Consider the following 23,731-nt stretch of genomic DNA (forward strand, 5'->3'; position numbering starts at 1 on the left):
ATTTGAAAAATAATTTTATTCTATCTTCTGTTTTTGTCTGTTTTTATTGCTAGTGTTAAATGGCTATTTTATATCGTTTTATGTAAAAACAGAGGGTGTTTTTTAAATTAAGTGGTGTATAAATTTCACTAACTAAATAAATGCAGCAAACACATGCACAAAGTCTCCCTCCTCTACACTGCAGCCTCCCCCATTACTACCCTAATCGTGTATTTTCAGAAGTGCCTCACAGATCTCATTGGGACTTGCTCACCAGCAAGCATGCTTAGCCTTGCAGCCTTAAAGCAATCTGTTCTATGGATGGGTCAGACTTTTAATGGGTGAGCTTGAAATTCACAAAAAATACACTGCTTCAACTCCTAAATCTCATTGCCAATCAGAACTGAATCTTCCTCCACAAGTTTACAGCAGGTCAAACTCTTCCATACCTTTACAAAACTATTGAAAGTTACACACACACACACACACACACACACATGTATGTACGTATGCCCACATACCCACATATACATGCACTGTTTTATTTTGTACTTCTAATATAGGCTTCATCGTGTATTTATTTTTAATCTGTCCCTGGCACAGGTTCACAGTGTGCAGTTTATGGAGTTTGCAGAGGTAGAAAACCATGATGATTTTTACACCACAGAAGACATGTATGTCCACACCCAGGATCAGCGAGGGGCTTTTGTGATGTACGATGTAGCCATCCAGGACCTGAGAGAGCTAGAAAAGCAGCTTTTGCTTGTGGCAACCCAGTACATTGAGGCAGGGAAAGGTAAGAATCAGCACAGTTTGGCACACTTCTGCAAATGAGAAGGACGGGGGGGGGAGCACAAATGGGAATGATCATTCACAAGGAATGATCACCAGCCCAAAAGCTGGTTTCCCAAAAGCTTGACCAGGGTGCCTGACTTTACTAAATGTCAGTTTATAGTAAGATGCTTATTGTCAGTTACTGAGCCAGCCTAGCAGAGTGGGACTCTGGACAGTTTTCATATGGTTGTGTGAAATGTTGAGGTCTATGTAGGTGTTTCCCAAACTTGGGTCCCCAGCAGTTTTTGGACTACAACTCCCACCATCCCTAACTAGCAAGACCAGTGATCAGGGATGATGGAAATTGTAGTCCGAAAACAGCTGCAGACCCAAGTTTGGGAAACACTGGTCTGTGTCGATGGTGACACAGCAAGCACCTTTAGGCACCTCATATCACAATGTCTAGTCTATACTTGTTGTTGGACTGGGGCAAGGGACCTTTTTCAAGTAGAGGACTACATTCCCCTGTGGGCAACCTTCCAAGGGCTGAATGTCAGTGTTGGGTGGGGTCAGAGGATGTCACTCTTTTGCGCAGCAAGCTTCTTTCCAGCCAGTGCCAGATTTACATGCAAGCTAAACAAGCTATAGCTTAGGGCCCCACTCTCTTGTGGACCCCCAAAAAATGTAAAGGAAAAAAACCTGGATGTACATTTCCAAAATATAAGATAAAAAACAAATAAAATAAAACCTACATATAGCAACAGTTTGGTGTTGTGTAGGCTCCTATGATGTAATTAGGTCCATAAATTACCATGTAGCATATATTCAACACAAAAACCAGAGACAATTTGTTGTTGACAAAGGACAGCTGGACATATAAAGGGCCCCATTACCTTCAGTAGCTTAGGGCCTCATCAAACCTAAATCTGGCCCTGTTTCCAGCCATGTAAAACCCAGAGGTTTATCACACTCATCTCTCCAACCTTCATCCAGGCAAGCAGAAGGTATCATTACAGTTTAGATATTCATCTCACCCAGGCAAAAGCACTTAAGAGGTTGTGGAACAAGGTTGGTGGGCTGTGTGTGGCTTGGGAGAGCCCTTGGAGCCAGATAGAGAGGTTTGGAGAGCCGCATTTTGTTAAGTAGGCATTGTTCTTCCTTAGCTTGCTGGTTTCTGTGGAAATGCCTGTTGTGTTGTTTTTCCTTTTCGAGGTCACAAAGCATGCCGTGATTCCAGTAATAGCAACTACTCAGCCTGGGCTCATGCATCAGTGGATCGATCTGCAGTAATCCTTGACCTTTGGACTTGTGAAACAGCTTTCTTAGAAAATAAATGGCAGGTGTATATATATATATTCACATTATTTTTAAAAACCAACCAATCTGAGCTCCTGTTACATTTGATACTTTTTAAAAATTAAAATTATTTCTCATCCTTGCTCCCAAAGTTGCCTAGGGCTCTCTCTGTGTGTTGGACTATTCAAACCAACCATACTTGCAAACAGCTATCATTAGCATTTTTGGAATATAGTATTTGATATCCCCCTGCCCCCAGTCATCTTATGTAGCTCTAATAGCTCTAATGTATCTGAAAAACTTAAATTAATTGGTTTGGATATTTTCCAGGGCTGTCATAATTCAGAGACTAAAAGTGTGAGATGTGACAAAATCCAAGGCAAATATCAGACTAATGTTTCATTGATTTTCAGTGGGCTTACTCTTAAGTATCACTTTAATCTGAATGCTCTATTGTTATTAAATGAATATGAAGCTGATTTTTAAAATTATACTCAATTTTTATCATCTGAAATGCAGTGCTGCAAAAGAACTTGCATTACAAAACATTTGATCTTGAAGCATTTTAACTCTCCTGTTCCACAGCCCATCCAGCCCTTCCTTTATAGAAATTAAGGTCCCCCTTTCCCAAAGTCCCATCCCCAGGATGGCTAAGCCACATAAAACAGAGCTGACTAAATTAACAAATAAGAGAGAGAGGTGAAATAGGGAAACTTAACTTTTTAAAAAAGAATAGAGAAATTATTATTCTTTTTTTTTAAAAAAAACCCACCTATATATTTTTGCTTTAAATCTATTTTCAGCTTTTGAATAGTTACTTTGAAGCATATCAACATGCATTAGATTCAGAAGAAAGATTTGCTTTGGCCCAAGTTGTAACAGACATCATGTACAGACGCCCTCGATTTGATTTCCATCTTGGGTATTTTGTGAACATCTATAAAGATGAGTGTGCTTGCCTTGAGCTTCACCTACAGCTGGTGAGAGGTGTTCTGAACAAACAGGTTAGTGGACTCTTTGAGTTTTTATTTATTATTTTTAATCTATTTTCTTACATTTATATCCCACTTTTTCTGCTTCATGAGGCTTGTGTTTTTATTTATTTGGTTTTTAGATAGATAACCAACGTGAATATAACCACAGGATTTGGCGTGATGGTCCCAAAGGTGGCACCTGTGAATTTGGTTTCCCCCCATATATAATTGCAAAACAATTAATTGCTATTAATAACACCCCGTGAGTAATGTGTGTCTCTCTTTGTCATATGATGCAAGTACTGTATTATAAGGGAGCCCATCTTTAACTTGCTCAGGCAGAGTCTTCCACAAAAAGTCACACTGTTATCCCTTTGAATTAAAGTGATGTTGGCGCAGATAAGCTAATCAAACTGTGTAGATGAGTAGCTTTGCTTTGTCAGCTTTCACATGTAGCATTGCCATGTCTCACAACACGGACCTAGTTTGACAATGTTAAGCCAAATTGAACAAATGTGGCTTTTCCAAATGAAGATTTTATTGACAACATTGCAAAGGCACGTTTACAAAGGGTTTTCAGCCCCCCACATTACTCCTTTAAACTATGGAGGTTTGAAGGAGAAGTAGGAAGGGCAACTGGGAGTGTACCTTCCTCACCAAACCTCCCATCCCACTCCCCACTGACATTGCCAAACCTCCCCTTAGACCCCTCCACTGTTGAGGGAAGGCCAAGAACACGAGCAACAAAGGGGAGGAATATTTTCTCACATTTGTCCCCTACCGACTAGCAATGGTAGCAAATAACAGCAGGATGGAAAGGAGATATGCTCTCCTTCACTCTTCGGTGGCAGCAGCAGGACAAAGGAACAAAGGAGAGAAGGCCTTCCTATCCTTCATCCTGCTGTTGCTGTCACTGCCACTAACAGGAGGAAGGAGTGACAGGTGAGGTGGGCAGTGGCAGCAGAGTATGGCAGTTGCTGAGGAGGTGCCCCGTCCTGCCCTGCCTGTTCCTTTGTGGCTCACCTGAGCCAGCCACCGCCCATGCTGCTAACTCACTTGGCTGGTCAGCCTGCTCTGCCTGCCTGGGCTGCTCACCTACAGTGCAGTTTTCATGGCTCCCCATGATGACGTTCTTACATTGTCATTATATACTAAGATACAGAATGATTTATAAAGGGAGAATATGTATTTACGCAATTTACATAAAACACTCAGTATGTAAACGTTTGCATGGAATGTATCAGATTTCAGGTTAGCTTAAACAAAACTATCATTTGTCCTATTAGGCTCCTTTAAAACAAGAGTTATTTCTCGTAATGTAATGATTCTATCCTTTCATAATGCTTTTTAATTTTGCTTTTGTTTTTAAAGTTCGGCTTTGAAGAACATTTATTTGCTCGAGTTCCACCCTTCCCTTGGCCTAGTATCTTTAGTTCCTAAAGCTCTGGGTCATATCCTCCAGGAGTTCCAGCAAAGCTGTAGGCCAAAGACAGCCAGGGAGGCAATTAGTCTGGAAAAACATGTACTTCAACTTGCCCTGGACACATGGCTGACCATGGAACAGCCAGAGTCTTTCTATGGCTCTCAAATTCAGAAAGATGTATGTATGTCTTCTACATTTTAAATCTGTGGTGATTTTGTCTTTTTTTAAAAAATAATTCAGGCTATGATATACACGCTTACCTGAAAGTAAGTGCCCTTTTGTTTAATGGGACTTACTTTCAAGGAGACAAGCATAGGACTCTGCTGTTAGTGATCTCTGTTGCAGACGCTACACATTCATGTCAGTTAAAATGGACTGATCTGTTGATGTGCTCTACAAATCTTCTTTCCCTTGTTGACAGAGTCAACTAAAAGTTTCAATACAAACTTTTAAAGATTTTATGCTTGTGAGCTGGACAAATGTGTTTTTGGTTTTGCACTGTAAGAGGCGCTTGTTGCTGTGTTTATGGCTAAAATAAATAATATTTAATAGGGTATCTTCTACTATATAAATCTTCCCACTGTTTTAGATAATCTGGGGAAGTCCTCTTGTATATTCTCCTGCCATCTGAAGTATGTAGGTAGAAGCAGGTAGAAACTCGTGATTGATTGAACTGTTTCCGTTTCTGCTTCTGCAACACAGCCATGAGAGATCCATTTTGCTTGCCTTCTACTTGAAGTGGAAAATCTATTTGTTTCCATAAACCTTTGACCAGCTAGATGTTGATTTAGATTTGCTTTTCTCCCTGATTCCCTGCTGCTAGTTGTTTTAACATTAGCTGATTTCTCTTGTCTATTGTTTGTATGTTGTCATATTTTAAATTGTTTTATATACTGTCTTTGATCTAATCTACATTGACCTGGTTCACACATAAGCCATGGCTTAGCATGAATGGGCAAACATGCTAGCTCCTGGAGAGATCATAGCCACTTTGCTCCTTTGGGTCATTTTGCTGCTGCACTGAGCTGAACCTTGGCTTGACTTTATTGGAGATATAACGGTAATATTGTGCAGCTTTAAGTTACTGAAGCATAAAAACTGACTCCTTTGGATCAAAACATTGTTCAGGCCCATAACTTTGATTCAAGCTTTACTTGTAGAACTTTCTTCAAAACAGAACAAAAAACAGTAAATGATACATTCAAACATTCCATAAAGTCTTGTGCAAGTCCAGTATGGGTTCATCTTATTAAAAATAAAAGATAATTCCAAACAGACATATATGCAAAAGTCTGTCTCCTTACAGCCTCCATTTTGCTTGGAGTTATTTTCTCTCCCTTCAGGAGACTCATTTGCACATCCTTACTCCCACAGAGCGTGGGAACAATGATTCAGCCACCACCCTTCCAAGATGATGAATCTGCGGTTCAATGGCACCCATGTGATCTAAGGTTAAACACTCACATATTAGCTAGCAGAGAACAGTAACAGTTATCAATCCATCTAGGAGCTCAGAGAACCCTTATTCTTATTCTTTAGCTTCAATGGAATCTTCTAGCTAATCCCTTTCACCAATACACATAGGCATTCTCCATTTCAGTGTCTATTAAACCATTATATTTAACAGCCTTAACTTGTCATCTGAACTTGGGCTCGTGGTTTGATAAGTCAATTAAGCAACAACATTATTTTTACTGGCTGTTGAAAGGTGTATGTCCCTCATAGTTATTCACAGAAGTTCTGGTTGAAGATCCTGGTCTTGTAAGAGAGATTGCTATGTCAGCACTGAAATCAGCAGAAGAGGGGAAGCAGAAACAGGGTAATGAAAAGCAAGATTTTATTCTGAACATCTTTTCAAGGCTCCTTGAACTTCTGACCCTCCGCCATCGATTGATAGAGGCAGCGGTAGAAAGTGCACAGCTGCAGAGGTAAAGTAATGGGCACATGGGATGGCAATGCAGGGAGCTATATTGAAATCCCAATGAAGATGGATTGAAAGTAACCCTTAAGGACTTTTGTGCAGCAGGTGTTTGTTTTTTCCTACTCTTGGGGTATGTAGGTTAAAATGCATATCCAGTGTGCCATAATATTGGGACTCCTGTTGACATTTAGGTCTCTCCTCGTCAGTCCCTCCAAACCACTATTTCAGGTACGCCGCCTTTATTACACCAGAATGGGGAACCCCTTTCAGCCCAAGGGCTACATTCTCTTCTGGACAACTGTTTGGGACCCACATGCCAGTGGTGGGTGGGGCCAGAGCAATGAATGTGAATTTTACCCACCCACCCATCCAGGCAAGCAAGAAGCACGATCAGAGTTCAAGGATACATTCCAGCCAAGCAAAAACAGTCAAGGAAGTGTGTAAAGCATAGCAAGTGTGGGTCCTGAGGGCCAGACAGAGATGTCCCCCAGCCCGGAGATTCCCCATCCCTGTTTTATACCCACAGTCAAATTGCCCACTGTCTCCCACACCTATTGAGACACAGAATTATTCTTAAATAGCGCACAGTTGCTGGCAAACAAAATTTCTGTTTCTAACAAAAGCAAGAGTTGCCAGCAAGGGTGACCCTGACAGTGGCTAAAGAAACATTGCAAAGTTAGATGCATGTGTTCTTTTCCTTTTAGACTCTACAAAGAATTTGCAGGAGAAATGGGATTTGATGAGTTCCATTTATACTTAAGGCCTGTGCACTTTGAATTTGCAACTCACAAAGAGAAAGCAGACCAGCCCTCACCAATATTTGTTACTTCTCTTCTGGAGCATCGTGATAGTAGTGTGGATAGGTAAACCAGAGCTTTATGGGTATTTTGGCACATTTTCCTCTTCTTTCGATCAGCCCCAAACGCAACATATCTAGGTCCAAATGATGTGGAAATAGAACAGCTATTCTTTCTTAAAACTTTCCAAATTGATCTTCTTTCTAAGCATTGTCATAAAGTGTGAATGGAGCTTCTGTTGTTTTAATTCACCCTTTTCAAGATTAGTATTTTAAAAATAAAAAGCTAGTATAGTTTCACAAAAGAAAAGTGCATATAAGGAGTGAAATCAAATCCCCCCCCAGCCAAATTCAATGCAGCTCATCTATTTCAGGGTTTCTGAGGCACCAGTGTTTATTAACACAAACTGCTGACGGTTTATTCAATGAAAGAGACCATAACTGTTATTTTGCCCTTGGTAGTATTTCTTAGAGGCTGGGATGTGGATACTCCATAAGCCTACAGATATATTGTGGGTCAGGTATTCACATTTATACTTAAGGTCTGATTAACTTTGCCCAGTTAATCATCCAGCCCTCAGTTGTAGCATAACACACTCTCCCAGTCTGCTCTGTAGCCATGCTGTGTGCATATTTGTATTCTCAATAGGCACAGCCCTCCTAGATTTGCAAAATTGCAGTGACTCTATGTCCCCTGCCTTCTACACGGTGGGGGTGGTAGAAGAGTACTGTAATTAAACAAATGACTTTTGCAGTTATTTGTAAGCAGTCTCCCATATGAAATTAAAACCAATCACAAACTAGCAGAATGTATGATTTAGCAAAAGTGCATTTCAGAAATTTGCTGTGGCTTTCAGAAACAGATTTCTTTAAATCTATACAAAGAAATATGTCACACATCTCCAATGTTTGCCTTGTGAGACAGTCCTCCCCTCTATTTATTTTAAATATATACTGCTTTTGGAAATGTGTCTGATTTTATTTGTCTGTTTGTTTAATTTATATCCCGGCCTTACTTCCAAAGAAGCCCACTTTGCAGTGGTATCATTGGAGACATGAGCTTAGATTCTAACTTCTTCTTCTTTGGTGATCACTCATAGCCGAGTCAGATTGTCTTCCGTAAACATGGTTTTAACAATGGGTCCATAAGTGACTGTGGAGGCCAATTCTGGATCCACACGTCCTTCCACACTGGGGGCATTGGTTTCCAGGTGGGAGTTGATCACGGTGTGGATTTGCCAAGCATGCCTTTCTCTTAGGTTCACAGAAGGGTAGTTAGGATCAAAGTCATGTTCTGTAGATTAAAAATATTTGTAATAAAAAATGTGAATAAGAAGCAAGCACAGCACTTTCCCTTTTCATTTATTTACATTTCTAGGTTCATGAATGCTTTCATATTAGTTTGTGTAATTTAGAAATATTTACCTCTTGCAGATATGTTCCGTCCAGCTTAATGTTAAACATCCATGATATTGACAATCAAATTGGAAAATTTAGCTTTCGTACAAGAGACAGCATTCTTCAGGTGACTGAATTATTCCCCCCCCCCCAGTAATTCTCAGTACTGTACAACCACAATGAATACATTTTATTCCCTCCCTCCCTATAAATTTTCTTTTGTCTTGGACCAGAAGTTATTTGAGAAGCAGCAGTGTTCTGGGTTATCATTTTTAATATAACTGTACCCTGACTATCTCAGTCACTGTAAAAAGGGGATCTAAACTGTGCGTAAATTACACTGTAGATGCACCATTTCTAAGTTGAAGTACCTAATTATACAGGTAGGTAGCCATGTCGGTCTGACGTAGATGAAACAATAAAATAAAATAAAATCCTTCCCGTAGCACCTTAGAGACCAACTAAGTTTGTCATAGGTATGAGCTTTCTTGTGCATGTTATACAGTCATACTGTACCTCGGTTTAAGTACACCTCGGTTTGAGTATTTTCAGTTTAAGTACTCTGTGGACCTGTCTGGAACGGATTAATCCACTTTCCATTACTTTCAATGGGAAAGTTCGCTTCAGGTTAAGTACGCTTCAGGTTAAGTACGGACTTCCGGAACCAATTGTGTTTGTAAACCGAGGAACCACTGTACAGATCTCAGCATCTTTAGCTACCTTAAGCTCCCAGTATAAAAGTATACTGCATATGCAAGCTTATATTGCACTTAATTATTGTTCTAGATCTATGCAGAATAAAATCCTGTATCTGAATGCAAGGGAAAAGATTTCAGTGAGTCTAAGGATAAGTACATCTATATCAAGGAAAAACTGTGCAACTTCATGTTATGGTTATTATATGGTCCTAATCTTTTTAATCTTAATTCTTCAGCTGTTACTGAAGTCCCATGGAATAGAAAACCTTCAGATTGCTCTCGCCTGCCAAGTCACTCATAAAAACACACTGGTTGTTGCAGTTCAACAGGCTGCATTTTGCCCCATGATGCAGCCCTCACGGACTTTGGACATGAAGGTTTGCATTTTCTCCCTCTCTCCAACTATACATGGAATGCAGTTGTGTAACTTTTTATTACTTTTTGAAAATGAAAATCACTCACCAGAGGCTACAGTTGGAAAGCAAGTGGGGAAGGTATATGTAACCCTTCCCCTATAGGCTACTAGGCTCCTCAGAATCGCCCTGTCATGTTGTCAGAATCCAAGTTTGGGGCAAGTACCCTTTGATGAGAATCCAAGCAGAGATTTAAATCACACAATATACAGCAAAGTAAAGCATGGAAGTATAGGCCATTAGACCTTTAAAACACGTCTTTCCAAGTGAGTTCCCAAATAGTCCCCTCTTCCCCTAGCATAGGAAAAAACCACACATTAAGTTAACAATTGTTTACTTATGAGCTCTCTAAAGGTCAGGTTCATGTACTTTTCCATACATCAGTCAGAAATGTTGCACAGGCAGTAAAACGTAGTATAGTTCCAAATGGTGAAAGGTCCTAAATTATTGGTATAAGAACTTAAGAGTGGCTTGTGAGAGCCATGCGGTCTGAGCTGGAGCAACTAGCTCAAACCTCTTTACACGTTGAGCTTCTCAGGTAGACAGAGGGAGGAACAAAGACTTGATTACCTAGTTCCTCTCAAGGTGAGCTAATCATGGCAGGATAGCTTACTCTATGGTCTTAAGCCCTTAATGCATTAATTAGACCAGCAATTTGGTTATATGAGGCTGTTTATCCCACAGCAGGAACCATTAGGTAATGGATTATCTGCATTAGGTAATGGGCAGTGGTGTAGATTTGTGTAAAAGGAAATGTGTTTCTTTAATGTTTCAGGAAGGAGGTCTAAGTCTGAGGAGTCAGAGCAGTTCAGCAAGTAGAAGTTCTATGGTTGGAACTGAAACAGAAGACCAGTTTCTGGCCGCAGCGCCATTGGTTTTACATTCCATTCAACATTTTGCAGCAGGACGCAGCATTTTAAAAAGGTAGGTTGATAGTATAATGGGCTGCAGAGTGTTTTCCATGTATGTACGCATGCATGTTTCTATGCACACACGGCTCTTTCTTTCATTTCACCTTGAGACTACAGTTCTAAGCATTCTTACCAGGATGCAAGAACCACTGATATCCTCATGTTCCTGCCTCTTCCAGCACTTTCAAAGACCCCATTCCCATAGCTTATGGCATCCACGTATATCCATTGACATGATCCCACAGTGTTGCGGTTTGGCTCAATCCATACAAGTATTCATTTACAATCCCATGGATATTTCTACCAGTTTTTTTGCTCTCCCCTTTCTGGCTGGGCAAGGAATGGATGAGAAATTAATTTATTTTATGTCCTGCCATTCCTCAAAGGACCTCTAATGCTGTACTGGGGACAACCCCATGATAGGTCCTGCTCATACCAGTGGTGCTAGATCACATTACCGGAAATAAGTGTTGTGTTGTTAGAAAGGAGCCACAGCTGACAAATAGTATTTGCAAAGTCGTGATATTTACAATAAGCGTGGATTCCTTAGTTAAAATCAGTTTCTTTAATTATGGCATGAATACTAAATGTTTATAAAGTGTAGATATGAGGTAAATATTAGTTGTTCAACTATGTAGTTAGCCTGTTAATAGTAAAATGTCAGTATTTCTATCTTCAGGATAATATTATTGCTCATTTTCCAGGCCTCGAGAAGCTTTTGTTTCAATTCAGTTGGAGAAACAGGGTCCACGGGACATGATGCTGAACACGTTCATTCAAAAGAAACAAATCCTGGGGACTAGAATGCAAAATCCTGTAAGTGTGCCAGGAAATCATCTAGGAATTTACTTACATTTTGTTGTTTTCAGGCTAACCCTTAGTGAACTTTTTGGCTTCAGAATCAGTGCACTTCCAAATGTTTGGGAGTTGTTTTAAAAAACCCACAATATTAGAAGCTCAACTGGAGTGTATTGTGGAAACTCAGCCTAATATAAACCAGCATGCTTTGGCACAAAAAGGGTGTAAGCAGCTAGTAAGGGATGCCAAAAAAGAATTTGAGGACCATATTGCTAAATACCGATACATCAAGGCCAACAAGAAGTTATTTAAATACATTACAGGGAGGTGGTTGGATGACAAGGAAGTCAAATATGTGCTAAAGGAGGATAAAGAGATTGCGGAAAAGCTGACTTATTTATTTATTTATTTATTTATTTATTTATTTATTTATACCCTGCCCATCTGGCTGGGTTTCCCTGGCCACTCTGGGCGGCTTCAAACAAATATAAAAATACATTAAAACATCACAGATTAAAAACTTCCCTAAACAGGGCTGCCTTTAGGTGTTTTCTAAATGTCAGGTAGTTGTTCATCTCCCTGACCTCCGATGGAAGGGAGTTCCACAGGGCGGGTGCCACTACCGAGAATTATTTAGAAAGTGAATTATTTGCAACTTTCTTCGCAACAGAAAATATAGGGAACATTCTAGTGCTTGAACTAACTTTTGAAAAGGGGACTCTGAGAAACTGAGACAGATAGTGGTAATGAGAGATGAACTTTTAGGCCTAAAAAAGGGCAACCACACACATCAATAGGATGGAGCAACTTCCCTATGAAGAGAGGTTGCAGCATTTGACTTTTTGAATACACAACTTTCCAATGACGTGTGTCTTTGTAAGATAATAAAAAGGTAAAGGGGCCCCTGACCATCAGGTCCAGTCGTATATATATATGCATAATTATGTAAAACTCTGGAAATCTTATTTAAAAGAAAAACAAATTTTATAATTTGTTGCAGGAGGAAGTTGAAAAAGTCAAAAGAGAAGTTATTGTTGAATACTGCCATAAGTAAGTACACAAAATCTATACACCATATCTCCGCCAAAGGCTAGTGGAGTTTGTATGTAAAAAGTTTATTTTCCTATTCTTACTGCAGGCCAATGCTATATTGGTATGATGTGGACGTTTCAGTAATGGGGATACAAAGCCAAACAGTCTGTCCTTAGTCGAAACAAAACAAAAATTGTGATTGATATGAGCTTTTGTGTGCATGCACACTTATTCAGTCTGTCCTTAGATAAGCTAGAAAATAGAAGAGAGTAATGTCCAAGTCCATAAGTAAAAAACAAAAAGCCTGCCAAGATGTAACAAAGCGAAACACAAACAACATAAATAATACTAAAATAATTTCAACAGGGCCAGTTGGGAAGTAAAAGCAGTCTAGTTATGCTTCAGGCAGTTTCTGCAAATAAACTACCTATATAAGAACAATTGTAATAATCTGGGTCACAGCAGTTGTTTGACAGTCCATTATGTCCTGGGAAGGGGGAAGAGAGGGAAGGAGGAAGAGAGGTGGTGAGTGGCGGTTATCAAGATAGGCAATCCTGAATAAAGAATAGTACACCCTGATTCCTCAGGAGCAAAGGTGTTTTCACCTGGGACATCAATTTTGGATCTTGTAATATTGCTAGCAACAAATTGTGTCCCCTGTTGCTACATGAATTTTATGTGACTCACCTGAGGAAACATAAGAAGCCTGTAGCTGGATTGGATACTGATATCAACAGCCTAAACAGTAAATGCAACCTATTTCCAGTTGTGTAAATGTAAGAATCACACAACTGCTTTGTATGGAACAATGGAAAATATTTAAAGGCGTCTGCATTCAAATGAGTGCTACCATTTATCCTTCACTAACATTGAAAAGACAATGTATTTTACACAACACATTTTGTCCACTCATGAGCAAGAGAGCACTAAGAAATTACGAGATTTATTCTGTGCTAATATTTACAATTTAGGTATGTCCTTTACATTTCAGTGAAAATGTAAAGCAGGGAAACTGGTTCTTCAGATATGAGCACGATAATCTTTTGCTAATGCTAAACTTTGGTACCATTTTAGGATGACACATCGTATATCACAATACTCTCTTCGAAGTCAGATCATTGCTTATTACAACAGTTTAAAATCTATGCTAGATGATTTCCCCAGCGTGAGAGACAAATACTTCATGATTGGGCAGCCGCAAGAGAAGAAAGAAAAACAAGAATTGAAAGAAAAGCCTGAAGATGATCCCAGGTATGTAAATACTCTTAGCTGCTTGTTTGTAGAGTTCCATATCATATTGTTTTGCTAATTGGGGACAGTGGGATTACTGCTGCTAGCCAATAGTTTATTTCTTTCTGGCTATTAGACAGATATAATCCCATCAGAGAAAAAGGCAGAATATAAATAAATCAACAACAACCCTTTGAGGTAGGTTAGGCAGAGAGACAGTGACAGCCCCAAGGTTACCGGTAAGCTTCATGGCAGAGTGGGAATTTTAACCTGGCCTCCCCAATTCTAGTTCAGCATTCTAATCACTACACGTGGTCAAAGGATATGATGGTAAGCTTATAAAGAGAGGGAGAACCATGCAAATAAAGCCCATAAGTGTTATCTTCAAAGTGGAATTAGAAGCCCACCTCCCTTCCCCTGTTAGACGGAGAGGTAGCTTAGGAGGCTGCTATTTGGTTTGCTTGTTTTATCATATTTTCCTTTGGAAAACTCGGAGCAGCTTATGGGGTCTTCCACTGTTTCTCATTTAGTCACTTTATCAATTCCACACCAGCTCAGTTTCCACACTGCTGAGCCTATTTTTGCTGCTGTTGTGTTGTGGGCCACTTGGGAGAAATTTGTGTGAAAAGGCACCACTTAATATAGTAATTATAAAATTATGATTATATAGGTTATATTTCTTGTTTTTATATATGCATGTACCACATGCAGCAAACAAAAAACAACTATATAGCTGTTGTGCAAAAATACCTGTTGAGTGCCACAGAACATTGCGATGTGATTGTGCAAGTAATTCACTTTCCTTCCGTAACAACTCAGGTCATTCCAGACACGGCCTCGTGGCTTGCTGTCCACAGATGGACAGTCCTTCTTGAATCTGTGGTTCATCCCTCACCCTTCTGAAGTCCTATCTGTGTTTAAAATGCTACCAGAGAAGGTTCGTATATAGTCCTGAAGATAACTCTTGTTACTCAAAATGTATAGATCAAGGTGGTCCAACATGTGGCCCGTTATTCCTTTTTTGGTGGCCCCCTAGCAACATTTGGTGCCCCTCCCTGTCCTTACACTGCCTTCCCAAGCGGGGTAAATGAGGCACTGTGATTTGGGAAGGAGGTGTGAGGGCTCTGACAGAGTCCTTTCCAAAGCCCAGTTAGCGCTTTTCGAGTATGGGGAAGAAGGTGGGAGGGCTCTAGGACCCTGATATAGCCTCGTGCCTCTTTCCCAATGCACTGTGCCACACTTAGCCAACTTTGAGATGGCAGCAAATTTTGGCCTCGCTCCCCACCTGTTCGCACAACAAGGCAGTGTGCAGCTCACGGCTTCTGTGTTGAAGTACTCCTGTGGCCCACTTGGTATGAAAGGTTGGGCTGCCATGGTTTAGATTAACCTGGTACTGGTCTCTTTTGTCATGTTGCCATATTGTGCTGCCGTTGAAATATTATTAGGCACTGGATCCAGAGGAAAGTGTGCTATAGGGGCCTTGGAAGCTATCATGGATTTTTCTGAAAAGGCTGGGCTAGGGAATGTGGGAGGATTTCTGAAAACTGGGTAGAAGACATTTCCATGAATGTTCTATTCGCAGAAGTACCCCCCTCCCTTTTCTCCAGTCCCTTGCACCACAACCTTTACTCCCGAAGCAGGGTTGCAGTGGCATGGTAGACTTGCCCAAAATCTAGCAGAAGCACCCTGTATGAACAGAGTTGCATGCAGTTTGGGCCAATCCCCCCACCCTTGCAGTGTCCTGCGTAGCCTTTGGATTGAACCCAATGTACTTAGGGGTGTGTGGTTAGGCGAAGGGGTGTGTGGTTAGCAGCCATGGTGGAGAGAGCCGTCTGAGGCAGTTGTAAGAGGGAGGAACTTAAGACCTTAAAACTGCAAACCCCACTCAGTTCTTGAATATTAGATGTTCTATTGCCAAATGATGAGATACATGGGAGGGAGGCAGCTACAAAATTAACTCCTAAGCAAAAACTGATCTGGTCCTCTCCAATGGTAATCCCAAAATCTACCACCTCAAGTGGTCTGCCTCTTTTGTCTAATGGCAGAACTAACCTTGAATGAAATAAATATAGAAAGCCTATGGGATATTAGTAATATTTTCTGGAATGGATTTTGAACAGTTAGTAAAGGTAGCAGTCCAATCTAGAGACTCCCTTAAGGTGTTTTCAGATGAGGCCTCAGTATTGCCAATGGGTTGTTGGCAACCTTTTCTTTTAACTTATTGGATTTTCCCCAGAAATAGGGGGAAAAATGATTAAATGGGGGTGGGGGACAAGCTGGTGTTTTGATGTTTATGATGTTGTGTGATGCTACAGTGTATGAGAAGCACTGATCCAGGCTCATGCAGAGCTAAGCCCAGGGCAGGAGTCTTGAGTTATAAACTCAAACAAAAAAAAGCGCCTGGTCACTGGTGGGGCCCCCCCAGCAGCTTAGCCCTTTGAGGCCCAGGGCAAGTGTTCCTGGCTGCCCCCCTCCCCTGTGTGGGCCTGCACTGATCCCATAATTAACACCCATTAGATTGCAAATAGCAGCTGCTGCTTTCAGTTTGAGATTGCTAAATGGCTAATTGATTATGATTTGTGTTTAATTTTTGAAAGATTTTTCTCCCTCTATTTCCCTCCCTTTTCCATAGACTGGCTTCAGAGCCCTGAGGCAGACACTGCAAATTGTTGCAGCTTTTCACGACATTATTTCCTACATTTTCAGCTTTGCACAGCTAGGAAATGCAACAGGCTGCTTTGATTATGTGTGTCCTCCTGACCATCTCACTGCAGAATGGGGAGGGACTGAATGGATCGGTTAGTAACAGATGTTCTTCTTTGAAACAGATAATGAATGTAAGGGCAAGTTTGTTATGCGCTGTTCAAAGGAATACTTTGGGTATACAGGTGTCTTAAATCAGAAACTGCACATTTATGCTTAACATCTGTGATTTTCTTTGTGTGTGTGTGTGTGTGTGTGTGTGTGTGTGTGTGTGTACATGTGTACATACATACATACATACATACATACACACACTATTTTCAAATTAAGAGTTTCTGGTTTGGGAAATATTTTCTCAAACCATATTGGCTGGTGATCCAGTCGTGTATGGGTCTTCCTGGGTTTTCCTGTGGTGGTGGTGGGGGTTCTTTCCCTCACACATTTGACACATTTGTATCTGAAGAACTGTGCATGCACACGGAAGCTCATACCAGGCATCCCCAAACTTCGACCCTCCAGATGTTTTGGACTACAATTCCCATCTTCCCCAACCACTGGTCCTGTTAGCTAGGGATCATGGGAGTTGTAGGCCAAAACATCTGGAGGGCCGCACTTTGGGGATGCCTGGCTCATACCTATGAGAAACTTAGTTGGTCTCTAAGGTGCTACTGGAAGGAATTTTTTTATTTTTTTGTTTCGACTACGTCAGACCAACACGGCTACCTACCCGTAACAAGTACATTTGACACAGTTCAAGTTAAACATTTCTGGGTTTTTTGTGGTAAATATTCTTACTTGATTTTCTTTCATGCTCTATGAGACTGTAATCTGAAATCAGTGAGATTTACTGCTGAGTGAAACATCTTCAGCTGAATTGTCAGATGTTCTAAAGAAGGACATCCAGTTCATTGAAACAAAAGATGGGCAGGGAGGGGATTCCTGGGCCCATATTTAAACTACAAACCTGTACAGCCCTAATTTAATGAAAAGCTACTACTGTATACATTTGCCATTATGTATTATATTGGATCTTGTTCACAAACCAAATTATTCAATCAAATAATGTTTGATGGTCCTTCCAGTAGCAGCTTAGAGATCAACTAAGTTTGTTTCGGGTATGAGCTTTCGTGTGCATGCACACTTCTTCAGACTTAGTTGGTCTCTAAGGTGCTACTGGAAGGAATGTTTTAACTGTCTGCTGAAATGGTTACCGTATATTTTATGGCTTGCTGGTAGCTGAGACTCATAAGCTGGGTTTTGTCACAGTTTTCTCTAGAATGGAACATGGTTGTATTTTACCAGTTCTTATGTTATGCCTGACTGTGTATGTGCATCCATGTCCATGAGTGAGTGGATGTATGCATGCATGTTCAGACTCATGATCTTTGTGCATGTTTGCACTAGGGTGTGACATACACGCTGCAGATGTTGATTGTTTGTGGTGCTTTCAAGAAGTAAAGAGCAAAGTAATGTTTCTAAAAGAAACTAGTCAACTTTCTCTGCAATGGTTAAACATAGATTGTGTGTGTGCATTCTGATCCTATCCTTGGCTGTAATTACAAGGGCTGAGCTGGTTTGCCTCCTTGAGACTGTAGGGGCCGAGCTCCTGTTGTCCCAGTGCCACCATTGCCTCCCATAGGTTTCAGTTGGACTCAAATTAATTGGGTAGAAGCACTGGATGTAAGAATGAACTAAATAAGGCAAATAAATGCCATGATATTTTATTTTTGGGTGCTGTTGGGATTCTAGGTATTGAGCTCCAAGACCTGCAGAAAAAAATAGATAATCTTCATAGTCCCTCAGATCCGAAGAAAGTAGCCCAGATGCTGAGCATGCACAGAGAAGTTACACTTCTGCAGTTTGAGGCAGCTGTCAGACATTCTGTGCGGTAAGAGATTAGCATAGTTCAAAAATAAGGATGTTGATACAAGTTTGGGGGAAATGTCAAAAGGAAAGATCTGGCAGGTGTTTTCTTTAAGGCTGAAACCACACATTATGAGAAGTTGTACATCACTTTCCCTTGACTCTTTAAATTTCTTTTAACCAAAAGCTGTCATATGAAGATGTAGATTTAAATAGAGGAGGGGAGATGCACAGAGGCTGCCTATTCCCCCCTCCCACGCCCCCCCCCCACCCCTGGCCATGTGCCCCACTCAAAAGTAGCTCCCTGCTGTTTTCCCATTTATTTGAGAAAACATACAAGTACCACTATCTTTTCCCCTGGCAGCTAAAAAGCAGCTTGGGGCAGGGGCGAATTTTTTGAGGACAAAAATGTCAGTGAAAAAGTGTTAAACAACCTATCTTTCTCCCCTGCCCCATCATTCCTTCATTTAAATTTGCAGCTTCTTGAGTTTTCTTTTACAGTAGTTGTCTTTTATATATATATTAGCTGGGGGAAGTTGTGCATGATGTGGGTTTGTGCGTTTCAGCCTCTGATTCCAAAACTTATAATAGCAGCGCCGCCTGCGTTCTTACACCTGTTGTTTTGCTTTTATTGGAAACCTTTTTGAAAAACAAATTCTAAAAATAGCAGGTTTCGGTATTGTGCACCAAAGCCACCTTTAAAATTTCTGATCATGGGAGGTGTACATCTAGCAATATTTTAAACACTGATTAATCTTAAGAAGATATATAATAAAGATATTTAAATGTATTCTTTGTTCATTTCCATGTGTTGCAAAAAGGTGCTTCATTTCTGTGTTTTTGTAGAACCCTATGCTGTAAAATATAGATTTAAGAAAGTTGGTCATTCAGATTATTTAATCTGCATATTAGCTAATAAGAAGTTTTAAAATAATATAGCAGCCTTCACTAACCAGGTCCCCTCTAGAAGTTTTGGACTACAGTTGCCATCCATCCCGAAGTACACCGTCATGCTAATTTTCTAAATTATGGATGTATGGTGCAGTTTGAAAATAAGTACATGTTAAAATCAGACCTTTTTTAAAAAAAACCAAAAACAAAACATTGATTAATAAATAGGAAATAATTTTATCGTATTTGCTTTTATAATGTTTTTCCCCCCTGGTAACCCTCCAGAGAAGCATTTTTATCATATGGAAATGTTTCTGCCTATCAGAGCATTACGGATCACATTTACCATGGGTTGCCTCCCATAAGTAACACCATTGTTGGAAGTGCCTTTGCTTCCCAGCTCCAGCTTCCACAGCCACTCGATCCACATGGCCACAGAGTGAGTAAAATAGTCTTCCAAAGATTCCTCTTCCTTAACTGTTTCCTTCTCACTTGTATCATTGTTAGCTGTGCAATCAGCAATATATCTTTGTTGAAAAAACCAACATGTTTCCTTGGGGTATTTCTCAAAGTACAAAAGGTTTCATCACAACAGTCTCTGGTTTTTTTAGCCATTTCTCTTTAGACAGTCCACTCTATTCCCCCAGCAGTGGCATAACTGATGCCAAAATTTGAGCCTTTTGAGCCTCTTGCATCCTAAATCTCAAGATGGCTTAGGACCCAACACACTTGGTCTTAACTGCCGTCACAAGACAGCACAGTGTGGATAGCATGCAAAGGTGCAGTTCTTGCACAGAGTCAAGACCGGTGGCTCATTAACTGCAAACTGGCAGCTGCTGTGGGCACAGGACAGAATTGGCTGCCAAAAGCAGATCACTGCTGTGCACTGCCCCTGGATCAACTGGTATATTGGGTCTAACTATATTAATGATATAATTAGCAATCATATTGTGGGCTTTTAAAAAGTAAATACCAGGTGCATGGAGGGTGGGAGGGCAGAGGATGTCATCACTGGCAGCGCATCCTATAGGGAGAGGGCTTTAAGTCTTCCCTCCCCAACTGCAATTTCAGTAAAATTTCACCTTCCCCGCACATGGCAGCTAGCATTATTAGGAAAATACACCTTGTTTATGTCAATGCAAGTTTTATCCTAATACTATTTGCCATATGAAGGGGTAGATTTAAAAAAGGCTTAAGCCTCCCCATGTATTGCTACCGTGTTTCTCATATTATAAGACATGTCTTATATTTATTTTTTCCTCAAAAAAACCCACCATGGCTTATTTTCAAGGGATGTCTTATTTTTATTACAGTACATGGGTAGTGCAGTAGCTCCCCCCGCTATCGTGTTTTGTGTGTCCTGTTGCGAGTGTGTGTCCTCTCGCTCCCACACCGGGCAGTGAGCTGGGGAGCGGAGGTGGTTTTGCTGAGTTGATTGAGTCAGGCAGGCAGGCAAGGGAGTCACCCTGCTATTTCGGATCGCCTGAGGAAACGTTTGCTGCTCTCTCCCCCCCCCATGCCTGCACCTCAGCCGGGCGCACATCCTCAACCCGCTTTGTGCGGCGGGGGCAAGATGCGCGTCAGAATGCAACCCCTCAGATTCCTTCCGCCCCTCCCTCGCCGCCAACCGACCCCCACCCCATTTCCCCGCCTGAGGTAAAAAGTCCATACCTTAGTTAGAGCCGGTGACTGGCTGCCCAGCTACCATATGTGAAGGCCGAGGGAGGAGGAGGGGTGGGTGGGAAACCTCTCCTGGCCATTTCCTCACCTCCCTCGTTCGTTCGTGCGCTTGCCTGTCTGCAAGCGGGGGCTTCGCGCGGCGCGCGGAAAGGCTGCATCCGGGTCCCGGGGCTTCGCGCGGCGCGCGCAAAGGCTGCATCCGGGTCCCGGGGCTTCGCGCGGCGCGCGCAAAGGCTGCATCCGGGTCCCGGGGCTTCGCGCAGCGCGCGCAAAGGCTGCATCCGGGTCCCGGGGCTTCGCGCGCCGCGCACAAAGGCTGCAGCCGGGTCCCGGGGCTTCGCGCGCCGCACACAAAGGCTGCAGCCGGGTCCCGGGGCTTCGCGCGCCGCGCACAAAGGCTGCAGCCGGGTCCCGGGGCTTCGCGCGCCGCGCACAAAGGCTGCAGCCGGGTCCCGGGGCTTCGCGCGCCGCGCACAAAGGCTGTAGCCGGGTCCCGGGGCTTCGCGCACCGCGCGCAAAGGCTGCAGCCGGGTCCCGGGGGTTAACGCAGCAGCAGCATCCGGTTCCGAGCAGCCCCCTTCCTTTTCCTCTTCTTTGCCACAGACCTGCGGTATGGCTTATTTTCGAGGTATGCCTTATATTTTGCCACCTCAGAAAAATCCTGCCATGCCTTATTTTGTAGGGATGTTTTATAATGTGAGAAACACGGTATGCATATGGCATTTTTTTTCCTCCAGCTTTTCTCTGATCTAGTATTTAGAGTTGCATCCAATGAAGTTACACTGGTACCTCGGGTTACAGACTCCGCTAACCCGGAAGTAGCACCTAGGGTTAAGAACTTTACCTCAGGATGAGAACAGAAATTGTGCGCCGGTGGCGCGGCAGCAGTGGGAGGTCCCATTAGCTAAAGTGGTACCTCAGGTTAAGAACGGTTTCAGGTTAAGAACGGACGTCTGGAACGAAATAAGTTCTTAACCAGAGGTACCACTGTATTTTGATTAACACAAGAACTTTTACCTGTAAGCATTGAGCAGCTGTTGGGTAGTTACATCAAGTCCCACAGGGATCTTCTTTTGTACCTGGCTTGATTTCAAGCTGAACTGTAAAGGATAAAAGGAAAGAATAGGAGCATGATTTGGTGAAGTTGGGTAGCCTTACTGCCACTTTCTGCCTAGCAGAGAAAGGTGCATACTGTTAGTGAAACTGCATTTTAGGGTATTTGGTTTATATGTGCTTGTAGCTTAATATTACATTTTAAAGTTGCAACTCTTTATTTTTAGGCACTGTTGTTGTTCCCCTGGAGAACATTCCTAGCAAACACAGGTCCATTTCCTGTTATTATCAGCAACCTAGACCCCATAAGCTATAATATGCAGGTATGGTACTCTTATTACTTCCAATGTGCATATTAAATTCAACTGGGGGCTGCCATCCCTACTAACCAACCCAACTTAGAATTGTTTTTATGCGCAATTGTTCTTAACCGTTTTTATATATGTATCCTTAATATATGTTGTTATGTACTGAGCTGAATCCTAGAACAATAGGATTCAGAATCAGCGGGAGCTACCCAATCCAACTCCAGGTGGAAGTGAATCCGCAACCTGATTGGCCTGCTGGAGCAGCCAATCAGGCGGCTGGCAGAAGTGAATCTGCTACCTGATTGGCCTGTAGGAGCAGCCAATCAGGCTGCAGGCAGAAGTCAATCCACAATATAATTGGCCCACAGGTGTAGCCCTGAAGTAGCCAATCACGCAAGGCCCATTGTGTAAATAATGTATATAAGCAGATGGTTTGGGGAAAAGAGCCATTCTTCTTCTCCTTGATGACTATGAGCTGAATAAAGAGCATGAAATTCACTCTCGACTCCGAGTGCATTTCATATGTCATTATATTGTAAATTGCTTTGAGGTGCCTTGTCATGGGAATGAATGAATGAATAAAGTATTTTGCAAGTAAAAATTGACTGACTGACCTTTCTAGCTATGTCTGTGCGGACTGAACGATGAGGATCGAAAAGTAGCCCATGGGGAGCTGGTCGAGATGCAGCTTGCAATGGAGGATATACTCTGGAGTAATTATGAGGGTCTGAATGGTCACGGAGAACAGAGAACACCTTTCGGAAAGGTAAATTAGAGACAGCAACACATTGACACCATCTTTGCATGAACGGTTCAGTTTAATGTGTTTTTATTCCTTTTCTGTAAAAAGATCTAGTCAAGTTTCAAGTTCAACAAAATCACATGGCTGCAGCATTTGCTGGAATGTAGCATGTTAGAAGATACTAGTGGTTTTCAGCCCGTTCAATAACGGGCGCTAGAATCCTGGGGTTCGGAGAAGCGCTTGCGCAGCGTGTCTCCGAACCCTGGGACCTGTCCTTGCTGTCGGTGGCAGGGGGACAGGAACGGAGGAGGAGAAAGCGCTGCTTTCTCCTCCTCCGTTCCTCTCCCGCAGCCGCCGACAGGAAGCAGACATCCCAGGGTTCAGAGAAGCGCTTGCGCAGCGCTTCTCCGAACCCTGGGACCTGTCCTTGCTGTCGATGGCAGGGGGACAGGAACGGAGGAGGAGAAAGCGCTGCTTTCTCCTGCTCCGTTCCTCTCCCGCAGCCGCCGACAGGAAGCAGACATCCCAGGGTTCAGAGAAGCGCTTGCGCAGCGCTTCTCCGAACCCTGGGACCTGTCCTTGCTGTCGACGGCAGGGGGACAGGAACGGAGGAGGAGAAAGCGCTGCTTTCTCCTCCTCCGTTCCTCTCCCGCAGCCGCCGACAGGAAGCAGACATCCCAGGGTTCGGAGAAGCGCTTGCGCAGCGCTTCTCCGAACCCTGGGACCTGTCCTTGCTGTCGGCGGCAGGGGGACAGGAACGGAGGAGGAGAAAGCGCTGCTTTCTCCTCCTCCGTTTCTCTCCCGCAGCCGCCGACAGGAAGCAGACATCCCAGGGTTCGGAGAAGCGC

At 42.3% G+C, this 23,731-nt stretch overlaps 1 protein-coding gene across 13 annotated transcripts in view; it reads left to right on the plus strand.

Moving 5' to 3' along the window:
* Positions 1-23,731, plus strand: part of LOC118082199 (uncharacterized) — a 62,039-nt gene that overhangs the window by 19,073 nt on the left and 19,235 nt on the right. For all 13 annotated transcript variants that reach the window (XR_015949310.1, XR_015949311.1, XM_060272621.2 and 10 more), the window contains 19 exons: positions 583-775; positions 1,966-2,093; positions 2,853-3,053; positions 3,164-3,285; positions 4,395-4,623; positions 6,172-6,374; positions 7,072-7,230; positions 8,598-8,688; positions 9,496-9,636; positions 10,448-10,596; positions 11,288-11,399; positions 12,382-12,431; positions 13,488-13,664; positions 14,463-14,580; positions 16,276-16,441; positions 18,096-18,234; positions 19,386-19,539; positions 22,061-22,156; positions 22,764-22,907. Coding sequence is in view for 11 of the 13 variants with exons in the window: in XM_060272621.2 (XP_060128604.1) it covers positions 583-775; positions 1,966-2,093; positions 2,853-3,053; positions 3,164-3,285; positions 4,395-4,623; positions 6,172-6,374; positions 7,072-7,230; positions 8,598-8,688; positions 9,496-9,636; positions 10,448-10,596; positions 11,288-11,399; positions 12,382-12,431; positions 13,488-13,664; positions 14,463-14,580; positions 16,276-16,441; positions 18,096-18,234; positions 19,386-19,539; positions 22,061-22,156; positions 22,764-22,907 (2,772 nt within the window). In the remaining 2 variants the exon portion in view is untranslated. The remainder of the gene's footprint in view (positions 1-582; positions 776-1,965; positions 2,094-2,852; positions 3,054-3,163; positions 3,286-4,394; positions 4,624-6,171; positions 6,375-7,071; positions 7,231-8,597; positions 8,689-9,495; positions 9,637-10,447; positions 10,597-11,287; positions 11,400-12,381; positions 12,432-13,487; positions 13,665-14,462; positions 14,581-16,275; positions 16,442-18,095; positions 18,235-19,385; positions 19,540-22,060; positions 22,157-22,763; positions 22,908-23,731) is intronic.

This window comes from Zootoca vivipara, chromosome 3 (genome assembly GCF_965207765.1).
Source record: "Zootoca vivipara chromosome 3, rZooViv2.hap1.1, whole genome shotgun sequence".
In the NCBI taxonomy this organism is placed as follows: Eukaryota; Metazoa; Chordata; class Lepidosauria; order Squamata; family Lacertidae; genus Zootoca; species Zootoca vivipara.